The following is a 27,646-nucleotide window of genomic DNA, read 5'->3' as shown; positions in this document are numbered from 1 at the left end:
AAATATATATATGTACATTGCAGACTAAATTGAGAGAAGACTAATGCTACTTAGTTAAAAAAAAAATGAATGTAGTGACTCCAGCTAGGCTAAAGTTATTTCTAACTGGGCTAAGAGGTTGTAAAGGGGATAATATGGAAGTAATTGGAAGAATCAGCTTAACAGACTTAAAAAAAATTGTAACTGGCATAGGCATTGCTTGTCTCATGAAGAAGGCTATTTCTGAATTGCCCCAAAATAGTTGGTTATTAAATTAAATAGAAACCTTGAATGCTTCTTTTCATTTTCATTTGCTTGGCAACCTCCCTCCTTTTCTTTTTTAATTAATCTAAAAAAGAATAATAGAAGCTTTAGCCTTGAGTGCATTCCAGTTAGAAATAATGGAGGCTAAACTGAAGCAGAAATCATAGAATGAAGACAAGGTAATATTGAACTGAAGATGATTCCGTATACCATACATTTTGTTATAATAATGTTCTGCCCTTAATATTAATATATGAGGTGAGGTGATTACTACATACATTTTGAGTAATTTTATCAATGGTGGGGATAAGCTTATACTAGTCCATACTTCTTTATTTAGCTGTGACTAACCACATGTGTCATTAAGACACCTAGGGCTAGGGCAGCCAAAGTACCAAATCTATGACTTTGATCTCAGGAAACCTCATCACATATCTTTTTTGTTGTTGTTGTTGTTTTTGAGATGGAGTCTTGCCCTGTTGCACAGGCTGGAGTGCAGTGGCTGGCACGATCTCAGCTCACTGCAACCTCCGCCTCTCAGGTTCAAGCAATTCTCCTGCCTCAGCCTCCCAAGTAGCTGGGACTCCAGGCGTGCACCACTACACCCGGCTAATTTTTGTATTTTTAGTAGAGATGGGGTTTCACCATGTTGGCCAGGCTGGTCTTGAACTCCTGACCTCAGGCGATCCGCCCACCTTGGCCTCCCAAAGTGCTGGGATTACAGGTGTGAGTCACCGTGCCTGGCCATCATCACATATCTTTATGGTTTACAAATCTACTGTGCTATACTGGGAAGTCTACAAATATGAGTGCAAATTAATAAGCTAAAACATCTGAATGTGACCGAATTTAAAAAACTGTGGTATACATTTTCTAAGATTTTGTAACCTAAAATTAACACTTGTATACAATATTAAGTAACTTGTGAACATTTTTACCACAAGCAAAGAGAACAATATAATTCTAAACAAACTTGTTTTTGGTCTGGTGCTTGGTCTGGGTATAGTAATAATGAAATTCTTAAATATTCTAGTTGTCAGTTTTAGGCATAGCTTTAGAAGAAAATTTATGGGCCGTGTGTGGTGGCTCACGCCTGTAATCCCGGCACTTTGGGAGGCTGAGGTGGGTGGATCACCTGAGGCCAGGAGTTTGAGATCAGCCTGGCCAACATGGTGAAACCCCATCTCTACTAAAAATACAAAAATTTGATGCGCGTGGTGGTGTGCGCCTGTAGTCCCATCTACTCGGGAGGCTGAGGCAGAAGGATCACTTGAACCCAGGAGGCAGAGGTTGCAGTGAGCCGAGATCATACCACTCCACTCCAGCCTGGGCGACAGAGCAAGACTCAGTCTCAAAAAAATAAAAAAATTATGTTCCTTAAAATCCAACACAACCATGATGATCTACAAAAAAATAGTAATCTCGTGTATTTCTTTCTGCTATTTTTTAAATGAATTTCATAGATATACAAATGTGATCATGAGGTAAACAAGAGAGGAACTTTATCTAAGGCAACAAAACACTAAGGCTTCCAGGACATCAGGGTTGTCCCACACATTACTGAAAATCTTTATGAGGCCTTACCAAGAATCATAAACATAGTTACAAAACATGTAAGAGAACAAAAAAGATGGAGTTCCCAAACTAGCACATAAAATAACAAGCTTCAAGAGTGTCTCACCTTCTTCCCGCCTTAAATTCCGTTCAATGTTTGCTACACAGGAAGCGCAAGTCATGCCAGTGACCTGTATGTAACACTTAGATGAGGTCTTTCCTTCCTCCTTGTCTTGAACTGGTGTCATCCCTTTAGTATAAAATTCATTAGTTGAAGTCAAAAGCGGCATTTCCGATGAAGGCTGAGCTATTACTACCAATGGCTCATTCATGTCTGGTGGAAAGGGAAAGGTTCTTTTCATTTGCAGTATTGATCATTCAACTGCATCCTTGCCTCGCATCACAATCCATACCTCCAGGCACTGACAATCTATTCCTTTAAAACGAGCAAGTTCCTACTATCCGTTAGCATTAAGTTATCTCTACACTTTCCTCTGCAGTGACTTCCAATTTCAATACTTCCCATCTCAATTTTCAGGAAAATCTGAGCTACCTGAATAAACAAAACTTTTTTTCTTCTAGCCATTATCTCTACTCCCAATCTCAGAGAGAGAGAGTAGTTTGTTAATGGATAGTTCTTATTTTTATAATGAAATTTTACCATCATGTTGATGATTGGCATACTGGCATCAAAGCAATTCACAGTATATTAAGTGGAACAAAAAGCAATTTGCAAAACAGCATTGCAGTGTGCTGATATTTTTTTTTAATTTTAGTGTATGCATAGATGAGAACATGCATAAGAAAGCTGGGGGGGTTACATACCAAACTATTAACAGTGGCTACTTCTGGGGAATAGGGTTAAGGCAGGAATAGAATGACAGACAGATGAATAAATTTCCTCTATCCATACTTCTATATTGTTTGAATTTTTAACATACATATATAATATTTTTAAATTTTATTATGTCTGTGGACAGTGGAAGAAGAGGCAAGGAATAAGTCAGCAAAAAGTCTATTTTGCACAATGGAGTATTCAGAGAATCTTTATGGACTGTGGAAGCTCATATCATCCCAGAAGCTCCCCTGAAGTCTCTGAAATTCTGCTATTCTGTTTTAGTTTATCCACTGCAGTATTAGTTACCTCCCAAGAAAGGAGAAATTATTCTAACACATCCCTGCACCTGAAAAAAAAAGCCAAAGATTTTCTCCTCCCCTGTAGAGAAAAGGAAGAAAAGAGCAAATTTCCACTAGCCTATCTAATTTGTTCATTCTTGTCCTTGGACAAAATACCAGCTCATGTCTATTTATCTAGCACACAAAGGAACCCCTGCACAGAAGAGCTGGTTTTCAGGATGTTGAAGATGAGCATGTTTGGAAAAAACTTTAACAAAAGCCTGACCATTTCCCTACAGAATAATGTAGACTTCTCAAATAAGTACATTAATGCCTCTTAAATCTGAATGCATATACAATCACCTGGGGGAGCTTGTTAAAATGCAGGTTCTGACTCAATACATCTAAGGTGGGGTCTGAGATTCTGCATTTCCACTAAGCTCTGAGTTGATGGCAGTGCTGCCGGCCTAGGTCTGAGTATAGCAAAGGACACTTAAAAAAATAATTTCAACTTTTATTTTAGATTCAGGGGGTACGTGTACAAGTCTGTCACATGGGAACACCACATGACACTGAGGTTTGGATTTTGGATGATTCCAGCAAAGGACACTTTGAATAGTAAAGTGTTCCTTAATTAGCTCGTCTCTGGTCTTAATTGAATCACTTCAGAAAGATACTGATTCAGATTGTGAGAACATTATTTAGAACACAGACTGTGAAATTTACCAAATAGTACTGCTGTTACGCTTTTTTAAAAACCAAAGAAAAACAAAAAGGAGGCTCAGTAGCCAAAAAAAAATCGCTTTGGTTTTGAATAAAACCATCATTTTAATCCAACCAGAAGGTTCCTTCATTCTCTCATAATTACTATTGAGACTTAATTATGAACTTGGACAATGAAAAAAAAGTTTTTTCTGTTCATCACTTTACCTGTTGTTCCAGAGCAATTTCGTTATTTTAGGTACCAGAGGTAACCTGGAATACCATCTGCAATTTTCACACTCTGGAAGTACGGTATTATATTAAAATAAGTCATAAGAGGTAGACCCTTTTAGCTACCTTAGCATGACCTCTAAACAAAGATCCATAAAATTGTATCCTTTAACTCTGTGAGTGTGGCAAGCAAAAGAGCAAAGCCTTCTTCATCCTCCACAGAGACAGAAAGGGTGTTAAAAGGTCACAATGAATTTTAATTTTTTAATTTTAATTTTAATTTTTCTACAGGCTGTAACAACACTACTTAAACTTTTAAATAAATTCAAAGGAAAGTTGATTTTCCTGCACTTGAGGCAACAATTACAAACGATTCCAAATATTTCAAGAAAGAATTTCCAATCTGATACTCAAAACCGATGTGACGTTCAGCCTCTGGTGTAGTGTGAAGAATACATAAATAATCTAAAAATGGCTTTAAAATAATCATAAACATCATGTCTGCAGCTTACTCTCAAATAGTTCAGAAAAAAATGTATGTATGTGTGTGTGTATATATATATAAATGTATATCTATCTATTAAGAGAGAATGATAAACGATGTAAAATATTAACTGTGGAACCTGTATGAAACTGGTAAACAGGAATTCTCTACTATTTCTTGCAGTTTTTTTGTAAGCTTGAAATTAGTTAAAAATAAAAAGTCACGGCCGGGCGCGGTGGCTCACGCCTGTAATCCCAGCACTTGGGGAGGCCGAGGCGGGTGGATCACAAGGTCAGGAGATCGCGACCAGCCAGGCCAACATGGTGAAACCCCGTCTCTACTAAAAAAATACAAAAATTAGCCGGGCATGGTGGCGTGAGCCTCTTATCCCAGCTACTTGGGAGGCTGAGACAGGATAATCGCTTGAACCCGGGAGGCAGAGGTTGCAGTGAGCCAAGATTGTGCCACTGCACTCCAGCCTGGGCGACAGAGCAAGACTCCTTCGCAAAACAAACAAACAAACAAAAATAAAAAGTCACAAAAAGGAAGGAATTTAATCAAGTATTTAGATTGCTTTAATTAGTTAGTGATTACTTCATATATTATACCTTTCTACTTTAAGGAAATGATAACACAGATAGGATAAAAGGCATCTCCCATTTTTATCACTACCTCTTTTTTTTTTTTTTTTTTTTTTTTTGAGATGGAGTCTCGCTCTTGCCACCTAGCTGCAGTGCAGTGGCACAATCTCAGCTCACTGCAACCTTCGCCTCCCACGTTCAAGCATTTCTCCTGCCTCAGCCTTCCGAGTAGCTGGGATTACAGGTGCCCACCACCACGCCCGGCTAATTTTTGTATTTTTAGTAGAGACGGGGTTTCACCATGTTGGCCAGGCTGGTCTCAAACTCCTGACCTCAGGTGATCCACCTGCCTCGGCTTCCCAAAGTCATAGGATTACAGGCGTAAGCCACTGCGTCTGGCTTCTCACTACCTCTTTTAAGATGTATAGCTCACCTAGGACTAGTATGATACAAAGGCAAAATGTGTCAATCCTTCTGTCTGAGAATGGGTGGCAGAGGTAGGCTGTGAGACCTGGATCAGCACTGACACTTACACTTAAAAAATGGGTAGTTACAATTCTGGTGAAATCTTAAACTCTAATCTCTAGCAGAATCACAGAACGCAGTCACTTCATGTCCCGATAATATGGGTCACTGTAGTTAAGCTCTATCAATTCTTTTATGGTGACATTCACTATCCCAAGGTTTTTTACCCACCCATCATGGCCATTAGTATGTATGTTATAAGCCCTAACAGATGCAGGGCATATAACTGGCTCCTGATAATCATTTGTTGAATAATTGATTCCCGGGGCCCTTAACAATAGTAGGTTGAGGTAAAAGACATTGTTAAAAGTTACTGAGGCCAGGCATGGTGGCTCAAACATGTAATCCCAGCACTTTGGGAGGCCAAGGTGGGTGGACTGCTTGAGCCCAGGAGTTTGAGACCAGCCTAGACAACAAAGTTAGACTCCATCTCTATAAAAAATAGAAAAAAAATTAGCGGGGTGTGGTGGTACACGCCTATAGTCCCAGCTACTCAGGAGGCTGAGGTGGGAAGATAGCTTAAGCCCCAGAAATCAAGGCTGCGGTGAGCCATGATCATGCCACTGCACTCCAGCCTGGGCAACAGAGCAAGATTGTGTCTCAAAAAAAAAAAAAAAAACAAGTTACTCAACTTGCTGCAGTCATAGTTCCTAAGGACTAGGTAGATGCTATACATGGTGCCAGAGACTGATCAACTACTCTTGAATTCCATTTACTAGTTTGATCACCTAAGGTAATTAAAAAGTTGCTTTTACTCTGCTCACATTTATTATATAAACCCTCATAAAATGCTAGCTTTTTTGGCTGGGCGCGGTGGCTAAAATGCTAGCATTTTGGAAGGCTGAGGCAGGCGGATCACCTGAGGTCAGGAGTCAAGACCAGCCTGGCCAACATGGCGAAACCCCGTCTCTACTAAAAATACAAAAATTAGCCGGGCATGGTGGCATGCGCCTGTAATCCTAGCAACTCGGAAGGCTGATGCAGGAGAATTGCTTGAACCCAGGAGGCAGAGGTTACAGTGAGCCGAGATTGCACCATTGCACTCCAGCCTGGGTGACAGAGTGCAACTCTGTCTCCAATAATAATAATAATAATAATAATAATAATAATAATAATAATAATTTAAAAATGCTAGCTATTTTAGCTATCCATATTGTGTTAAATCTAAGCACAAAAATGGGCAGTTTCTCCTGTATCTTTGGGTCTTCATTCTGAAGGCTCCCATGTCATGTAAAACTATGATCAAATAAATTTATATGCCTTTTCTCCTAAAAAAATGCTAGCTATTTTAAATTATAATATTTAATACTACACAGTCATAAGTCACTTAAATGATGGGAATATGTTCTGAAAAATGCTTTAGGCAATTTCATCATTGTGTGAACATCATAGAATGTACTTACACAAAACTAGATGCTTTTTATATTTGTATTTATATATATTTTTTCAGATGGAACACCAAATGTCCTAGCGCCATTAATGAATATCAATCATTTCTCCTACTTGATCTGCTATGCCAATATCAAATGCCTTATATGAGGTTTCTATATATGCTCCATTATAATCTTACGGGACCACCATCGTCTATGTGGTCCATTGTTGATCGAAATGTTGTTATGACTGACATTATTGCCTTCAATCAAATTTCTGGACTTGTTTATGTAAACAAAGTTAATATAGATTTAATTTAGAAATTTAAAGGTCAATGCATCACATTATGTAGATCAGTGTTCTCAAACTTTAATGTGCAAATGGATTACCTGGAGAGCTCATTAAAATTAAAATGTAGAATTTGATTTACTGCGTCTGCAGTGGGCCAGAGTCTAATTTCTAACAAGGTCCTAGGTGCTGCTGGTCTGTGAACCACACTTGCAAAAATGTAAGTTGCAAAAATATAAACCCAAGTGAATAGAAAAAATTCTGTTTTTGAATCCAATCTGAAAGTTTATGATGCCCTTGCTCACTATAATGACAGATACCACATTTGAACATGAAAAATATTTCAGTTTTATACCATATGTGATATAAGATGATTATAATTGTGTTCCTATATGTAAGAGGCATAGGAATATTATAATGTAAGTAATGTATAATGTTTTGGTGATACTGATATAACTAATTTATGTGGTGCTCATTATTGACAACATAATCCATTATGCATATCAAAGTAATTTAATTTAATAGAAGCTCTGAGAAATAATCCAACATTATGAAGTAGTGAAATGTGAATCAATATAATTTCAAACACTGTCATTTTCAAAAATTTAAAAAAATGTAAGTGGGCCAGGCGCAGTGGCTCACGCCTGTAATCCCAGCACTCTGGGAGGCCGAGGCGGGCAGATCACCTGAGGTCAGGAGTTCGAGACCAGCCTGCCCAATGTGGTGAAACCCTGTCTCTACTAAAAATACAAAAAAATTAGCTGGGCATGGTGGCGCACACCTGTAATCCCAGCTACTCAGGAGGCTGAGGCAGGAGAATCGCTTGAACCCGGGGCGCAGAGGTTGCAGTGAGCCGAGATCACGCCATTGCACTTCAGCCTGGGTGACAGAGCAAGACTCCATCTCAAAAAGAAAAAAAAAAAAATTAAGTGGTGATAGGTAAAATGAAATTTTGCTGAAACCAATTTTAGGCATTTTTATGGCTCCCTGATATAACTGCACTTATTTCCAACTTAAATTTTTCTTCTGGTTTCATAATTATTTCCTTTCGCAATTATGGATTTCCTACACTTTGTTCAGACTTTTGGTACTGGAGTCTCTTTAACATTTTAGTGTTCTGTATGAATTTTCTAATAGAGAACTATGTATCTCTTTTTTAGAGCAAAAGAATCTAAAGGCCAGGAATGGTGGCTCACGCTTGTAATCCCAATACTTTAGGAAGCAGAGGCCGGTGGATCACGAGGTCAGGAGTTCGAGACCAGCCTGACCAAAATGGTGAAACCCCATCTCTACTAAAAATACAAAAATTAGCCAGGCGTGGTGTCAGGCGCCTGTAATCCCAGCTACTCAGGAGGCTGAGGCAGAAGAATTGTCTGAACCTGGGAGGCGGAGGTTGCAGTGAGCTGAGACATGCCACTGCACTCTAGCCTGGGTGACAGAACAAGATTCCTTCTCAAAAAAAAAAAAAAAAAAAAAGAATCTAATTTTTTAGATTAGATTCTAATCTAAAATCTATTTTTTTAGAAGACAGGGTCTTGTTCTGTCACCCAGGCTTGAGTACAGTGACATGATCACGGCTCACTGCAGCCTTGACTTCCAGGCTTAAGCAATCCTCCCACCGTAGCCTCCTGAGTAGCTGGGACAACAGATGTGTGTCACCATGCCCAGCTGATGTTTTGTATTTTTTGTAGGGACGGGTTTTCATCATGTTACCCAGGCTGGTCTCGAACTTCTGGGGTCAAGTGGTCTGCCTGCCTCAGCCTCCAAAAGTGCTAGGATTACAGGTGTGAGCTACCGTACCAGGCCAGATTCTAATTTAAAAATCTCAAAAAATTGAGATTTTCTACATTAGAGTGAGAATTTGAGATGGTAATGTAAAATGGAACAGCTACTTTGAAAAACAGTCTGGTAGTCCCTCAAAAAGTTTAGTTGCCATATGACCCAGCAATTTCACTCCTAGATATATACCCAGGAGAGATAAAAACATATGTTCATACAAAAATTTGAACTCAAATTGTTCATAGCAGTATTATACATAATAGGCAAGAGAGTGGAGACAATCCAAATTCCCATCAACTGGTGAATGAAGAAACAAAAATGTGATATATCCATACAATGGAATAATATTCAGCAATAAAAAGGAACAATGTTCTAATACATACTACAACATGGATGGACCTTGAAAACATTGTGCTAAATAAAAGAATCCAGGCACAAAAGGACAACTGTTGTATGATTCCACTTAAATGAGGTACCTAGTATAGTCAAATTCAGAGACAGAAAGTAGAACAGTTGTTATCAGGAGCTTGGGGAGGGGAAGGAGAAATGGGCAATGACTGCTAATGGATATGTGATTTCTTTTGGGAGTGATAAAAAGTTCTAAAACTATATAGTGATGATGGCTGGAAAACTCTGTAAGTATACTAACAACCACTGGGTTGTGTACCTTAAATGGGCAAATTTTATGGTATGTGAACTATGTGTCAATTTTAAAAAGTGAGAATTCTATAATTTCTACCATTTGTCATCAATAGAAAAATTAAGAACTAAAAATTAATAATGGTATGTCTCTGAGTCCTCTCTCACTGACATAAATCTACCATAACAATTTAGACATGTGTTTAGTAAAATTTTTTACTCAGATTTAGTGAGCCTAAAAAGGGAATACCACCATTTGATATCTTTCATTCTAATCAGGATAGCAAAGATTAATTATATTGTCCAGAAATTGGTTGTAAAACGTTTCAATTATTATTTCAAGCAAAAAATTTCATTTGGGCATTTTCCAGTTTTATTCAAGGCCAGGTTCAATTCTGGTTCAAAAGAACAATTTCACATAATTAAATTCCATTGAATATACCTTTTTTGTTTCAGTTCAAAGGTAAGAGCTGTCAGGAAATATAAAAACTTTGGGACAGCTCTGGAGTCAGTTTAATTTGAATGCCTAAATATAAAATTATAGTTAAAATCCTATTACTTATTTCAACTACTTTTGTTTTTAAAAGAGCACTGGCTTCCCCCATTATATAAATACATAGCTACATACATACATTCTTATCGTAAAAACAACTTATAAAACCAGGAAAGCACAATGGAAACAAAAATCACATTTATCCTACCACCCAAAGATAATCACTGCTAAAATTTTGGTTCATGTCCTACCAGGAATCTTATTCATATACATAAACAATATATACATGGCATAAATTCAGATACATTTCTTTATAAAATTTTGATCACATTGTATATATAGCTTTTCAGCTTTTTTTTCATTTAACAAAATATCTCAGACACCTTCCTGTGGCATTAATTATCTTTAATACCATAATGTTTTATGACTTCATAGCATTTCATCATGAGTTATTTATTGTTGTACCATGAGTTATTGTTTCCAGTTTTTAAATATCATAAGCAATTATACAAACATCCTTATGCATCTTTGTATATACTGCTGGCTACCTCCATAGGACATATTTGCAAAAGTGGAATTACAGCGCCTATGAATCATTTCTCATTGATAAATGCCAAAAGAAGCAGCAAAATGGAAGTAAAAGAACATTAGGGTAATCAAAGAAAAAATAATAATTACCTGACAAGGTAGCATCAAATCCCATGTCTTCTATTGCTCCTCTCAAGGTTTCTGGAGAGGTTAGTAGAGGATCATATTCAACAGTCCCGTTGCTATTTGCAAGGGAGACTCGTATGGATTTTACACCTGGCTTTTTTGATATGACACCCTCAATAGACTGCACACAGGAATTACAAGTCATGCCATCAATGTTTATCACAGTTTCTTGTGTCAGAGGCTGGCTAATTACATTCAAAGGAATCTTCTGAAGAGATGAGCTGGAGGGAGAGTTTGAGGTACTCTCAACTTCACTTGCGATACTAACTCTATATAGCCCCGGAGATACAGCCTCTATTGCTTTTCTCAGGGATTCTGGAGTGACTGAGCTTGCATTATACTTCACAATGGCAGACCTATTCTCTAAAGAAACTACTATGCTGCTTACATATTGGAGTGCAGATAAAGTACTTTCAATATTTGACACACATGATTTACAATGCATGCCATCAATGATGAAAGTGGCTGTTGAATCATTGGTATATGATGGACTCCTTTGCTGTGACCCTTCTGAGGATTTAACTGGTGTGTTCTTTAGACGTTCTACATCAATAGCTCCCAATTTGAGGTACTTGGGCTGCTTTTTGACAAATGCTGGAAAGCCCATAGCTTCAATCTGCTTTTTCATTTCCTCTACTGAGATAAGATGAGGTTGGTAAACAATAGTAGCTTCTTGATTGTCCAGGGAGACTAGTTAATAAAAAGAAACATAATTAATTCAGTTATTCCTGGGCTACTTCAGAAAACATTCTGTTTTCTAAATCAATAACCACAAATAATTGTTTCTCTCTCATTCTTGTCATCATATTTTCTTAATTTTTTTTCTTTTCAGAAAATGTTATTGGCATAGACTAGAAACAAGTAAGAGATATGACCACTGTAGCTATGGTCTCCAAGTTTCTCCATGCCTGAGTAAAATATATTAGAGGTAAAGAGTACCCTAGTCATGTTGTGCTAAGAACTCTGAATTCCATGAATTGCCAACCCAGCTGCCTTTTCTTCAGTTCAAAGTTTAGGTAACCTTTAATTATAATCATTAACTTTTAATCCTGGGAATATGCTGTACCTCAATGATACAGCAAGCACTCTAGTCTCATGGATTCAAAACTCATGCTTAAGAAGAAAGCAAAAAGTTAAAAGATCAAAACAGATACCTAAGCCTTACAAAACAATCAACACCAGACACATTACCTTTAATTCGCTGAACACCTTGCAGTTTCCCAATTTTTCCTTCAATGGTGCTAGTACATGAATGGCAGGTCATCCCTTCCACTTTCATCTTTAGCACGACTTCACCAGCTTGAGCCATACTATGATCTTCACAAGCTCCTGACTTTTTCTCCAGTGTCCCAGTATCTAAACTGAGTTCTGGAACCAGCTCTTTTATCTGATTGGCATTCACTATAGAAGGGATTATTGTCACTGCTACAGTTCTTTTCTGAGGGTAAATTTTAATGTCTGTCACACCCTTGGTCTTGAGCAATGTGCTTTGGATATGGTCCCACGGCAAAGTCAGTGACGCCGTAACAGTCAGAAACAAGGTGTCAGTTAAAACAGGGAAAGGGTCAGGATTATGGAGAACAGCATCAAAGCCCATGTCATCAATAGCTTCCTGTAGGGTCTTTGGAGTCTGTAGTTTAGGGTCATAAATAATAGTTGCATTTTTTTCTTCCAGTGATACCTTTTCGAAGGAAATTCCAAAAGTCAGTTTAATTAAATTCTATCACACAGGATTTAAAATAACAATCATCACACCACATTCAAGAAGAGTGAGACAACTCAATCTAATGGAGTTCCCCTATTAGTTTTCATTTTTACTCTTCTTGTTAGAAAGAAACATAAAATGTCTTGTGTACCTACAAGAATGGTAAAGTTATATATGCAGACATATGTGACTGTGGTACCTATCAGGCATTTGAAACATGTATATTGACAAACACACCCTAGAATTTCATAACAGAGTACAAACTACTCTTTCCTTCCACCCCTTTCATAAATTACTCCAACACTTCACATTCTACCAACTGTAAAGGTTATACATGAAACAGGATCAGCTACAGAAAAATAAAAGGTAATATGAAGTTTAATCTTTTAAAATGTTCAATTTCCTAAAAATATGTATAACTATTATATATCTATTTAAAAAAATAAAAATAATGTTCAATTAGGATAACTTTGTTGGCAAGAAAAAGTGTAAACCTGCCGGTTTATGAGTGAAGGCAGTATTCATAGGATTTTATAGCATATACTCCTATATCCCCCTAACTCACTAGAGCATACTATTAATTTTGTTCAAAATAAGAACATCTTTATTGTTTTGCCCAATTAGATTATAAAACAATGATTATATTCTTAAAGCTTAGTTACTGCATATAATTTAACTACTGTCATGATTGCATCTCTTTGGCTGACATCTTACAAAGATTCATGATGAAGATACACACACACACACACACACACACACACACACACACACACACAAATACTGGGTTGGGAGTCAGAAGATTTAAGTTCCAGCATCAATTCTCCACTTATTAGCTAACCACACCCATTAGTTCTACCGTCTGAAAAATGAGAAAATATGCCCTATTATCTTCCAAGGCTATTATAAGGATCATACGAGTAGATAGGAAAGTTCTTTGTAACAGCAGTGAATTATATAAAATTAAACATTGAGCAACTAATATTTATTGAGCACTTATTATGTGCATCAGGAACTGGGATTCTCAGGATACAAAGCTGAACATGTCACAGGAACAATAGGACAGAGAATACAGAAAAGGGATACCCATTCATCCCTGGGAATACGGGTCAGAAAAGTATTCTTAGGAGAGATAATACCTGAGTGTTAAAGGACAAACAGGAATCAGCAAGGATATATGAGGCAGAGAATTCCAGACGAATGGAAACAAAAAAGTAGAGAAAGATAAGAGGCTTGAGAATTAGGCAACTGCTCTATTATGGGGTTCTATATGCCAATAATGGTTGTGATTTATCCTATAGGTAATAGGAAGCCACGGAAAAGTTAAGCAGAGAATTATGTGATTAGATTTTCATTTTAGAGAAGGATCATTCTAGAGGCAGTGTGGAAGATGATAGTGTAGTAGGGTGGAGTGATACAGGAGGGAGGACTATCAGCTAGGAGGCTACTGCAATTGCAAAAGTAGTGCAGTAGAGGGTCTGAATTAAGACATGAATATTGGGGGCAAAGATAAAAGAGGCAGCTCCAAGATACATTCAGGAGGGTAGGGCCTCCTAACAAGATGTATAGGGTAAAGGAGGTGACTAGGATGACTTAAAGGTATCTGGCTTGGGCCAGTGGATAGATAGATGGTGGCGCCATTAACTGATATCAGAAAGAGAGGAGGAAATTAAGAGGTTAAAGTGGAGGGAAAGGAGAGATGATAAATTCAGTGCTGGACCTATTGATTTTTGAGATGGCCATAGGATATTAATATTCGAAAAGCAGTTAAATATAGGTGTTATTAATTTCTAGTGAAAAGCTTTGCTCTATAAAATAAAAACTCAAAAATATAATTAAAAGTAATTCAGCATAGAAAATCTCTCTTTAAATTGTCTACAATAGTTAGTTAAATCTTTCACTTATTTTAATGAACATATTTTTATTTCTTCCTTTAGCTTGATAATTGATGACTGTGTATTTGGGTGAAAATGTGAAATGTACCCATGGCATGGAAAGTTTCTAAGACTCTGATAATTCTAGTTGGCTAGTTGGTTCTTAGGGACGGAGGAAATCACCAGCATAAATGATCCAAAACAGAAGTGGGGAAATAAATTATATTTGGTTTTGGATAATACTATATAACATTTTCCATGAAAAAAAACGCAGAATAGTCAAACCACGTATAGTTGAGACATATACTATTGAAAGAAATGCAATATAATAGTAGCCACCATCAAATGAAGGCTTTTGTGTCCTTGTGTTTTTAAATAAGGCCTCTTTTAAACTTTAATTTCACTCCCCTGAGGTGATTTTAGGATTAAGAAAATGACTGTAAACAATTTAAACTTTCCAACTAACGGGGAAGATGGAGAACAGAACGGTGGTTTCCAGGGGTTAGAGGTAGGGAAAATGGTAGCAAGAGGGAGTTTTTTAGGGGTAACAGGGCTGCGCTATGTCCTGGTTGTGTTGGTGTTAAACAAATCTATACATGTGTTAACATTCACAAAACTAAAAACAAATTTCATAGAACTATATACCCAAAAAAAGTCTATTTTACTAGATGATTATTTTTTAAAACAAAAAAAACTATTAAATAAGATTAAAAATTCAGTTCCTCGGTTGCACTAGCCACATTTCAAGTGTTCGTTGGCCAGTGTGGTTAGCCCTACCAGACAGGGCGGATACACAGTATTTCCATCATCACAGACCATTCTTGGGTGGTATTGCTCTAGGTACTACTATACTTTTTCTGATAAAGTACCAACATAAAGGATTCTTGCCCTTTAAATACGTTGTATCTGGTACATCTTAAACAAGACCTGGTTCCCCCGCACCCACTCACCCCCTAAAAATGTCAATTTACCAACATAGCCAATCAGAAATTGTCCTCATTTTAAAAGCAAAAATCACTTCGTCAGGCCAGGTGGCACACGCCTGTAATCCTAGCACTTTGGGATGCCGAGGTGGCTGGGCAGATAGCTTGAGCTCAGGAATTCCAGACCAGTCTGGGCAACATGGTGGAACCCTGTCTCTACAAAAAATACAAAAATTACCCAGGCATGGTGGCACACTCCTGTAGTCCCAGCTGCTCAAGGGGCTGAGGTGGGAGGATTGCCTGAGCCCGAAGGTCAAGGCTGCAGTGACCTAAAATCGTGCCACTGCACTCCAGCCTGGGTGACAGTGACACTGCCTCAAAAAAAAAAAAAAAATCACTTTGTCACTGGATGGTTTGCTATACTTTCTAACTGCTTTAGCCTATCTTTTATTTATAAAAGGCATAAGAAAACTATGCATAAAATACTATACAAAAGAGAAGTCAAAGTACCCTATGCTATTTGCATGCTGCAGATGAGAAAACACTTCCTTTAGTAAATTCTATTTCTGTTTTAAAAGCTGACCAACCACACTCAGCACAAACAAAAGTATCCCTCTTTGGGGTAACAGCACTCAACTTTTCCTCTGAATGTTAGATAGCAAAGAGACTTTTCAAACCTAAGGTCTCAAAGGAAACAAATTCACAGTACAGCTCTGGGTGCTAAATCTTTGGGCAGGAAGTCAAAATGGTACTTATTGGCCGAGCGCGGTGGCTCACACCTGTCATCCCAGCACTTTGGGAGGCTGAGGTGTGCGGATCACTTGAGGTCACAGTTTGAGGCCAGCCTGGCCAATGCAGGGAAACCCGTCTCTACCAAAAATACGAAAATTAGCTGGGCGTGGTGGTGGGTGCCTGTAATCCCAGCTACTCGGGAGGCTGAGGCAGGAGAATCACTTGAACCCGGGAGGCGGAGGTTGCAGTGAGCCGAGATTGCACCACTGCACTCCAGGCTGGGCGGCAAAGCAAGACTTTGTCTCAAAAAAAAAAAAAGGTACTTATGTATTCAACAAATATTTACTGAATGCCCATTATGTGCCCGGCACTATGCTAGCTGCTAGAGATACAATGATGAGCAAAACCAGGCAGATTCCAAAGAGCTGGAAAGTGCTGGTGGCAGTCTGATTCTGGGTCTGTGCTGCTCTCCTTTCATATGTACTCTAACCCCAAACCCTGCTCCAAAAATAACCTCCCTTCTCTGCCCTACCCCACCTTCCTCATTCCCCACATTGCTCCAATATTTCGACAGCTTGTCTTTTTCTCTTAATCTTTTATTAGGAACCAATGCTGTTATTTTTATTTTCAGAGGAACTATTTTTCCATTATATCAGTCGTTCCTCTGGGCTGGAGTGATGGCTCATGCCTGTAATCCCAGCACTTTAGGAGGCCGAGGTGGGTGGATCACTTGAAGCCAGGAGTTCGAGACGAACCTGGCCAACATGGTGAAACCCCGTCTCTACTAAAAATATAAAAATTATCTGGGCATGGTGGCGGGCGCCTGTAATCCCAGCTACTCAAGAGGCTGAGGCACAAGAATCGCTTGAACCCGGGAGGCAGAGGTCGTGCCACTGCACTCCAGCCTGGACAAGACAGCGAAACTCCGTCTCGGAAAAAAAAAAAAAAAAAAGTTTCTCTGAAAATAAATGTAACAGCCTACAAATTATAAATATAGCTCATAGGAAAGACTGAAGATGGAGGACTATTCACTGTATTTTGATGAAGGCAGTAGTGGGAGAGAAAAAAGGAAAATATACCAAACGTACTCTGTGGCCTTCATAGTATTAATGGTGGTGGAGAGTGCTGACTGTCACAGGGATTGTAAAGATCGATTATTTTAATTTTTGTGGTGTTCTGTGTCTCTTGAAATGTCAAACATGAAATTCAGGCACAGTATACTTTATTTGCATATGATTTCTGTATAATTTGCATAAACCCACAAAGACTGCATCTTCTATTCTTAGGCAATATGAAAGCTAGAACCTTAAACAAATCACCCCACCTCTGAGGGCTTCAGCTTCCTGAGAGACTAGATAAAATAATCTTTTCAGTTCTAACTTTCTATATAAGCTAAAAAACTATGTACTACCACTTCTTTGGTTGTCATCAGTACATGTTTTCTCTTCTGTATTCTTTCTTATTTGATAGAGAAAGGTCCCTCAAAAATTCATATGTTGAAATCCTAATTCCCAAGGTGCTAATATTGGCAGGGGGCCTTTGAGAGTGATTAGGTAATGAAGACAGAGCCCTCAAGATTGGGATTTGTGCCCTTATAAAAGAGGTCCCAGAGAGCTACCCTGTCCCTTCCACCATGTGACGACACAGGGAGAAGGCGCAATACATGAACCAGGAAGTCAATCCTCACCAGACATCAAATTTGCCAGCACCTTGATTTTGGACTTCCCAGCTTCCAGAATTGTGAGAAATACATTTCTGTTGTTTATAAGCCACCCACTTTATGGTATTTTCTTATAGCTGCCTGAACAGACTAAGACAAAGGTGATCCAGGTTCCTATATGAAGGCCAGGAAATTTAATAAATTGCCCAAGGAACCCAACAAGAAAATGAAAGAGCTAGGATTCAAATGCAGGTGTATGTAACTCCAAAGTCTACACTCTTTCCATCTATAAATGATTATGCTAGATAATCTACAATTTCCTTGGAAAACTAAAATTCTATGCCTATGATTTGAGCAATTTATGGCTTATAAATAATCTGAAAAGTATACAATATTTCTAGTGTTTGAACCAAATTTTAATTGTTTTTTCCCCTCACATTTCACATATTAGTTTAAATTTGAAATGATTTTAAAACACATTTGAGTTTTTAACAGAACTGACAATCAGAACATTCTAATATTTCCACATTTTTAAAAGTCACTATGGGAAAATAACTTAGCTCAAGTTTTAGCACATTGAAATTCCTTTTTATCCCCCAGGAATCAATTTATATATGATCATAATAAATTCAGGTTAGCATGCTGCTCAGTGTGGGAATCTTCAGATAGTTTAAAGCTTACTTTCTTACATTTTCATATAACAACTCAACATAAAGGTTATAAGAGATTTTTCACAGCCTGAAAGGATTCTGTTATTTTACAGATGTGGAGACTGAAGTCAGAAAAGTGACATGATTAATCAATTATCCTGAATTTCTAATATGTTTGATTCACCACCCATAACATATTTTTGAATCAACTAAAAATTATTTATAATACACAAAAAGATCGTCACTTATAATACATACAGTCTCAATACAAATTCCATTATGGTTTGCTGAAAAATATAATGTGTTTACATTAATAGGGTAACACTCTATTTGATGCTTCAATATAGAATATTGAAAATTAAAATATCGTAAGAGGAAGCCATCAAGCTCCATGAACATTTATCCTATTTGAGTAACCTAAATAAAGGTTACCACTTTAAAACTATTATATCAGATTATAAACTAGAAAAAGACAATTCTCAGAAACTAAATAATAGTCCAAAATCAATCTAAAAATTCAAAAATCAAATATTTTAAGATGAAAAAGATGCAGACATTCTGTTAGTTTTTATTACATTGTAGCATTGTTTTTCATGAACTAAACTATCTTTAAACTGAGTACTTTGTCAGGATTCTCATTTCTAATATATTCTCATTCTCTCTCTCTCTCTCTCTCTCTTTCTCTCTCTCTTTTTAAAAGACAGGGTCTTGCTATGTTGCCCAAGCTGTTCTCAAGCTCCTGGTCTCAAGCAATCCTCCCACCTTGGCCTCCCAAAGTACTGGGATTACAGCATGAACCACTATGCCTGGCCATTTCTAATGTATTTTCACTTTGCTTCAAACATTATACAACACATGTATGATTGTTCACTATAAAAATTTAAACACAAAAATATACAAAAGAAATAGTGAAAGTCCCTTTTTACACCATTCCTTCACTGATAAATTTTTTATCTTGTATTTGACCTTCCTTTGCTCCTCAGAATAGAGTTCAACTAAATCAGAAACCTAATCCTCTTTGAAGCTGATTCTACATCTTCATGGATAAATGATTATTACCTACTAATTTATAATAATAATAATGCCTATGTTACTCTAATATAGTATTGGTGACAGAGCACCAGTTTGAAAAACAGAATATTCAATGCATTGTCATTTGCCATAGAAAAAGCTAAGAAGCCAAAAAAAGAGTCCCATATAGAAAGAAAAATATTAGATGGGGCTCTGTATATTGATGTGGAACAATATCTAAGATATATTTGCTAATTTAAAAAAAAGCAAGGTGCAGAATGATGTGCATAGTATGCTTCCATTTTTAGAAAAAGTGGACACACACACATCAAGTATATATACTTATGTACATGTAAATAGTTTTGGCTGGGCACAGTGGCTCATGCCTGTAAGCCCAGCACTTTGGAAGGCCGAGGCAGGCGGACCACCTGAGTTCAGGAGTTCAAGACCAGCCTGGCCAACATGGCAAAACCCGTCTCTACTAAAAGTACAAAAATTAGCCAGGCATGGTGGCAGGCACCTGTAATCCCAGCTACTCAGGAGGCTGAAGCAGGAGAATCACTTGAACCCGGGTGGCGGAGGTTGCAGTGAGCCGAGATCGCACCACTGCACTCCAGCCTGGGCGACAAGAGCGAGACTCCATCTCAAAAAATAATAATAAAAAAAGTTTTATATTACTAGTCTTTCTGGAAGGATACATATACATAGGACAACTGGTTTTCCTTGGGAGAGGAATTTTACTCTGTGTATGTGTTACTTTTTCAGTAATAAAAACACCAATTAATTGTAAGGGGAGTAAGGAATGTATTTATTGATCCAAAGGAGGAATTTAGTAACTGCTAGCATTGATATGGTCATTTTTATTTTATTTTATTTATTTACTTTTTGAGTTAGAGTCTCGCTCTGTTGCCCAGGCTGGAGTGCAGTGGCATGAACTCGGCTCACTGCAACCTCCGCCTCCAGGGTTCAAGCAATTCTGCCTTGGCCTCCTGAGTAGCTGGGATTACAGGCGTGCGACACCAAGCCCAACTAATTTTTGTACTTCAAGTAGAGACAGGGTTTCACCATGTTGGTCAGGCTGGTCTGGAACTCCTGACCTCGTGATCTGTGATGTGGTCATTTTTCTAAAGGATAGTCTATATTAAGAGAATGGACTATAGCCTTTATCTAATTAAAGAGAAAAAGCACTCAAAAAGTTAGCGTTGTAAGTTTCAGGGACAAACTAATTTGTTAATAAGGCATTAACCTTTGGAATCATTCAGTACTTATATCTAATTAAATTTGTTTTTATATTTCCACTTTCAAAAAGGCCAAACAACCCCGGAGAAAGATCTTCACATTATCTGCCTATTTTACTTTTCCTTTGAACAGACCACCGGGGTGATTAAATTAAACTTCAGGTTAATCCCTTTAAAGTCTACAGTCTTAACACTGGCAGGACAAACAAGAAGATTACATTTATTTACTGTATAACTTAGGACACAATTCCCAAAATGTATTTAAATTCTAAAGTTGCAAAGGCAAATAGTCATATTTTATTTATTCCAAAATTAGACATTTCCTGACTATTCACTCCCTTTGAATTCTGTTAATCAAAGCTCTAATCTGTTCTGCTGTTGCATTTTCCAATAAAACAACTTTACTCAATTTAATATCCCAATTATATTACTTCATTCCAAACACTACCAAGAGGTCCCTGACTTAGTTGAAACACTCTTCTCCCCAAATCTGGTTTCTAAATTAACTGCACCTGAGGCTTAATTATAATCCTAGAAGTTATGATTCAGAAATATTATTTTTTGTGTACATTTCTTTTTTAACTTTTATTTTAAGTTCAGGGGTACATGTGCAGGTTTGTGATACAGGTAAACTTGTGTCATAGGGGTTTGTTGTACAGATTATTCTGTCACCCAGGTATTAAGCCTAGTTCCCATTAATTATTTGCAGAAATTTTAAGCTTTAACATTCTTTTAAAAGTAATCAATATTTACGTATGATCATGTTGAACTACATTCTGACTATAAATTATGTTTGGGCAAAGACAGCTTTCTATATGATGTTTAGAAAGGTGAATTCACACTTTGTGGTGTCTGAAACTTAAACAATTTGAAGGGCCTTCTTTAAAAAAAAAAAGAATACAAAACCATAAACAACAAAATTTTGTACAAAAGAAAATATTCCAAGCGCATAACAAAAATCATAAGTTATATGGCCGGGTGCAGTGGCTCACACCTGTAATCCCAGCACTTTGGAAGGCGGAGGGGGGCGGATCATCTGAGGTCAGGAGTTAGAGACTAGCCTGGCCAACATGGTGAAACCCCATCTCTACTAAAAATACAAAAATTAGCTGGGCATGGTTCCGTGTGCCTGTAATGCCAGCTACTCGGGAGGCTGAGACAGGAGAATCGCTTGAACCCAGGAGGCGAAGGTTGTAGTGAGCCGAGATCACACCATCGCATTCCAGTACAGACGATAGAGCAAGACTCCGTCTCAAAATAAAAATAAAAAAAATTTAAATCACAAGTTATAAATTTTTAAAGCTAACAAATATCATAAAAATCCATAACAATAACATTTTTATTAATAATGCCTGATATACCTCTCTGATACTTTCTTTTCCTATGTTTTTGGCTGTATATTCTTCAGTGCTTCATTTGATGACTTTATAAAATCACTTGTATATAAAGAAAATAAAAATAGTTCAGTCTTTTCTCTAGATAAAAATTTTTAAAATTAATGATAGTTTAGAAAAGTTCCTTTCAACATAACAACTAGGTTGATAAATTTTTAAAGCTACTGTCAAATTTGAGAAAACTGTTGAGTTTCTTTCATATATGAGCTGTAAGATTTCAGGGCATTTCAAATTTATTTGTGAAGTGACTAATCTTACATATTCTTTGAACTGGTAACATTCATTTACTGGTTTTACACTGAGCCCCGCACCTTCATGTCATGATGCTTAGTGAGTTGGCCCCATGAGTAGTAGGGGTGTTCCAAGAAGCCATCCCTATATCAGAATTCCTAGCAAAAACTCCACTATACATAGAAGTGACAAAGAACCACCTATAGCCAAATAGCCTACTAACCCCAAACTAAACATATCCCTAACTCAACCTCTCCTTAGTCACATCCCCAAAAAGCTCATGGCCACTCCAATATCACACTAACACAAAGGGGAGGTCTAACAAAAGAGTCATTGAAGTAGAAATGGACAATGGCCTTGAAGGGTTGTGGTTAAATTTTTTTTAATTTTTCAAATTGTACAAAAACACATGACCATGTAAACACATTGCTGATACTCCTTCCAGAGTCTTAGAAGAAGGTCAATGCAAATGAGGAGCTCTGAAACTTAAGCTTCATTAACTTCACAGAAAATCTGTCTCTGGCCCCAGAAGACTTCACACTTAGTAAAATATTTTTTTAAAAAAGAATAAAGGTTACTAACATAAGGGCTTTTGACTGAAAGAGGAGAAGCAGAGCTGAAGAAGGCAGAACAAGTGTGTTTTCTTTTATTTTTAGCAATCAAATTATGAATGTGCCCTGGAAAGTAGTCTTGAGTATCTGTCACTGGGATTTGTATAAATCACTGTTGACAACGCAAAGTGCTTTCACATTATATTGCTGCTATTCTTCATTTTCAATGTAATCAAAATTCAATTGCATTTGTTTGACCTTAAACAGACCTTATTAAGCAGTGGTGAACTTTGGGAAGATGCAGTGGAAATAGCCATCTTATATATGAATGTGATGCAAACAGGCTGTTTTGGGAAGCAAGAATGTATTTGCAAATATCAAAGCAGAATCTAGTTTTATAGTTATACATGGATATGTTGGCAGAGACAAATATTCACCTACAATAGTTTTCTAGACAGAGAGTTGAGGGTTTTGGAAAATACTTTAGCTGTCAGTGGACAATAAGTACCTAAGTCATTTGGCAAAAAATTACATGAACTAGTTTCCAAATGGTTAAAACAGCTTTACTGCAATTAGCACAGACACTACTATATAATTAGTAAGGTTCAGCTTCTGTTCTGGCCCTCAACACCAGCCCCACCTTAGATCAAGTGGAGGAGGTTTAATTAGTTTCATCTGAGGATAAATCTAATGCATGTGTCATACTTATTACTCACTGAAATTAAGCAACTCATTTTTAAAGCGTTAGCATTGAGGTTGCAGAGCTACTTTTGCTATTCTCTTTATTAATCAACAAACTGCAAAATACGCCTAACTTTTGCATAGATATGATTAGGGGAAAATATTTTTATATAAATTTGAATATTTTGAAGATAAACACATAAAATAATTATCTGTCATCTCTCAGCTTTTCCAGCTTGGCTCTTTCCCCAAAGATCACTAAAGGCAACTGTATCCCTGTTTGGGGATGTTGCCGGGAAGAAGCAATGTGGGAGCCTCTAAGACTGGAGTTATGCCAAGGTAGATGGTGAATACAAGAAAAAAAAACCTACCTTTGGAGCATGTGAAAATGGAAAGTTCATATCTAAGTCGTCACATGAATGTCAACAGTACAGAAAACTTAGGAGAAGGAATATATACTATGTAAATAAAACTTTTCTAGCCACAGCTATCAACATAGTCTTAGCTAATCAGAGTGTACAGTCAACAAATGAGAAATACTGCTTTTTCCCTCATACAAATAGTAATATGGATCCAAAGTTTACTCTCTGGCCAAGATGACTATAAAACTTAGACATGGAAAAAATCACCTACGGTTTCAGATTAGGAAGAGAAGAATTGTCCACATATTAGCACCACACTTCATAGGACTCTTGAGTTAAGGAAATGTATCAGACTTCATAGAGAGTAATGATGGGCTAATTAGCCAATTTTGGGTAATAAAAACAAGGCAAACTGAAACCAATCTACTCAAGATCTTATGATAAATCAGAATAGTAGGTAAGAATACTGCAGAGATAAAGTATAAATTCTGTATTTCACTAAAGAGCCAAACCATTTTGAAACCTCTGAAAAATAAATGGTAAAAATTAATGTTGAGATCAATAGTTAAAAAGTAGAGCTCTCATAAGTATCTGGAGGCACAAAATATTCTAGTTCCAATGTAATCATTCACGCCCTTAAAAATATGATGAGCTTCTGATAATTAGAAAGAATCCATCATGTCCCTAATTTTGAATTTTGTGCTAAATCTGATGTCCATTTGGACAAAGCTTTCATTATAATATTAACATCTGCTCCTGGTAGTATGTCAAAAAATGTATTGCATGTGGATCTCAACTAGTCATAGGAAAACCATTCTGGTATTGATGCAAGCTGATCAAATTCCAAAGTAGCATTAACTTCCCGCCATTACTGTAATGAACATTGCATAAAAGCAAAATTACAGAGAACCTCCAGCAAATAGAATTACCACCAATATAAAATTGTTTTAATGATAAAATAACATTAAAATGATAAGTATATTACACAAATGAGAATACAACTCAGCTAAAATGACATATCCATTACTGACTCATTAAGGCCTGGCAGTAAAAATAAACATGTTTAGGGGTAAGCAATTCAGGCTGGGTGTGGTGGCTCATGCCTGTAATCCCAATACTGTGGGAGGCCGAGGTGGACGGATCACCTGAGGTCAGGAGTTCCAGGCCAGCCTGGCCAATATGGTGAAACCCCGTTTCTACTAAAAGTACAAAAAATTACCCAGGAATGGTGACGTGCACCTGTAGTCCCAGCTACTTGGGAGGCTGAGGCATGAGAATTGCTTGAACCCAGGAGCCAGAGGTTGCAGTGAGCTGAGATGGCACCACTGCACTCCAGCCTGGGCAACAGAGTGAGATTCCATCTTAAAAAAAAAAAAAAGTAAGCATAATATTTAAGCAAAGCTTCTGTATGTTATTGTCAATACAGTAGGAATCCTCAAGCTTTTGGCATGAGATATTGTTAATTCTTTGGATCCTGAGATACAAGTTGGAGAGAAATGATAAAAAAAAAAATGTTCAAAAACAAACTAAATAAAGCATGGGAAAGAGTACTGAAATTATATACACTACAATTAGTGCTGAGGATTGCGAAGAGTGACAAGGGAAAGGGGCGGGCAGGGGTGGTGGCAGGGGGTGGCCAAAAGGCTTAGAAATGGCAACTGGTATGGAGATATACTAGGAAGTTCCAATCCACTAGTCAGAGACATCTACCTTAACAGAATACAATAGGCAGGAAGGCCTGGACCAACTCTTAGAATCATCAGCAAAACACATTATAAAATTCAACTGATGAGAATGGCATGCAAATAGCAAGGATTTTTCTAGGTTATGGGTATAGGGTAGATTCTTGTACTATTAATAGTTTCTCCACCTTTGTGTATGTTTGAAATTTTTAATGAAAAGTAAGTCTTCTTTGACCAAGTGAGGCTTATCCTGGGAATGCATGGCTGGTTCAACATTTGAAAATCAATCAGTGTAATTCACCATCTTAACAGACTAAAGGAGAAAAATCATATGATCATCTCTATATGCAGAAAAAGCACTTGACAAAATTCAACATCCATTCATGATGTTTAAAAAAACCCTCAGCAAACTAGTAATAGAAATAACTTAATTAATCTGATAAATAGTATCTACAAAACTCTACAACTAACACAATGCTAACGGTAAATGACTGAATGTTTCCCCCAACCATCGTTCACTCTCACCACTCCTAATCAAAATTGTAATGAAGGTTTGATAATACAAGGGAAAAAAAAAAGATATACAGACTACAAAGGAAGAAATAAAACTATGTGGCCAGGCGCAGTGGCTCACACCTGCAATCCCAGCACTTTAAAAGGCCGAGGTGGACGGATCACTCAAGGCCAGGAGTTCAAGACCACCCTGGCCAACACGGCGAAACCCCAACTCTACTAAAAATACAAAAATTAGCCAGGTGTGGTGGCATGTGCCTGTAATCCCAACTACTTGGGTGACTGAGGCATGAGAATTGCTTGAACCCAGGAGGTGGAGGTTGCAGTGAGCCAACATTGTGCCACTGTACTCCAGCGTGGGTCACAGAGTGAGACTATCTTAAAAAAAAAAAAAAAAAAAAACCTATATACCTTGATGACATAATTACATAGAAAATCCCAAGAAATATACAAAAAAGCTAATAGGTTCGATAAGTCAGTTTAGCTAGGTTCCAGGATACAAAGTCAACATACAAAAACCTCATAATGAACAACTGAAATTAAACTTAAATTTAAAATTTAAAAACAGTACCATTTATAACAGCATTCAAAAACATAAAGTACTTAAATATAAATCTAACAAAATATGTACAGAAACTGCATGCTGAAAACTATTGATTCCTGATAAAAGAAATCAAAGAATACCAACATAAATAGACATATACTATTTGCATGGATTGGAAAACTCAATATTGGTAAGATGTTACTTCCGTCCAAATGGATCTGTAGAATCAACACAATCTCAACGAAAATCCCAGCAGATATTTTTGTAGAAACTTATAAACTGATTCTAAAATTTATATGGAAAGTAAAAGGGCCTAGACTAACCAAAACAATTTTGAAAAAGAAGAAAGAGTTAAGGAATCACAGTATCTGATTTTAATACTTATTATAAAGCTACAATAACCAAAACTGTGTGGTATCGGCCAAAGGACAGACATACAGATCAATGGAACAGAATAGCACAGAAAGAAATAAACCAATAAATATATGGTCAATTGATTTTCAACAAAGGTTCAAAGGCAATTCAATGGAGAGAGAATAGACTTTTTAACAAATGATGCTGGGAAAAATGGACACACATATCCGAAAAAAAATTAACTTCAACCGGTATCTAACAATGTATACAAGTTAGTTCAAAATGGATCGTAGACCTAAACGTAAAACCTAAAATTATAAAGTCTTTAGAAAAAGACATAGCAGAAAAATCTTTGTGACCTTGAGTTAGGCCATGATTTCTTAGGTATACTAAAGCATAAGACATAAAAGGAAAAAAAGTGGATAAACTGGAATTCATCAAAAATGAAAACTTCTACTCTGAAAAAGACACTATTTATTTATTTATTTATTTATTTATTTATTTTGAGACGGAGCCTCGCTCTGCTGCCCAGGCTGGAATGCAGTAGTGTGATCTTGGCTCACTGCAAGCTCTGCCTCCTGGGTTCACGCCATTCTCCTGCCTCAGCCTCTCCAGTAGCTGGGACTACAGGCGCCCACCACCACACCTGGCTAATTTTTTGTATTTTTAGTGGAGACAGGGTTTCACTGTGTTAGCCAGGATGGTCTCTGTCTCCTGACCTCGTGATCCACCCGCCTCGGCCTCCCAAAGTGCTGGGATTACAGGCGTGAGCCACCACGCCCAGCCAAGACACTTTTTAAGAGACTGAAAAGACAAGCCACAGA

The 27,646-nt window shown here is 37.3% G+C and overlaps 1 protein-coding gene across 5 annotated transcripts in view; it reads right to left on the bottom strand.

The window, feature by feature from the left end:
* The window catches only part of ATP7A (ATPase copper transporting alpha), a 139,172-nt gene that overhangs the window by 49,264 nt on the left and 62,262 nt on the right, over nucleotides 1-27,646 (bottom strand). For 3 of the 5 annotated variants that reach the window (XM_063660759.1, XM_054472316.2, XM_063660760.1), the window contains 3 exons: nucleotides 11,912-12,401; nucleotides 10,685-11,410; nucleotides 1,925-2,131 (listed from right to left, as the gene is read on the bottom strand). In XM_063660759.1, the coding sequence (XP_063516829.1) occupies nucleotides 1,925-2,131; nucleotides 10,685-11,410; nucleotides 11,912-12,401 (1,423 nt within the window). The remainder of the gene's footprint in view (nucleotides 1-1,924; nucleotides 2,132-10,684; nucleotides 11,411-11,911; nucleotides 12,402-27,646) is intronic. The other 2 variants (XM_054472318.2, XM_054472319.2) reach the window with 2 other exon arrangements.

This window comes from Pongo pygmaeus, chromosome X (assembly GCF_028885625.2).
Source record: "Pongo pygmaeus isolate AG05252 chromosome X, NHGRI_mPonPyg2-v2.0_pri, whole genome shotgun sequence".
Classification (NCBI taxonomy): domain Eukaryota; kingdom Metazoa; phylum Chordata; class Mammalia; order Primates; family Hominidae; genus Pongo; species Pongo pygmaeus.
Note: the sequence above shows the minus strand (reverse complement) of the source record. Positions and strands in the feature narration are given on the sequence as shown.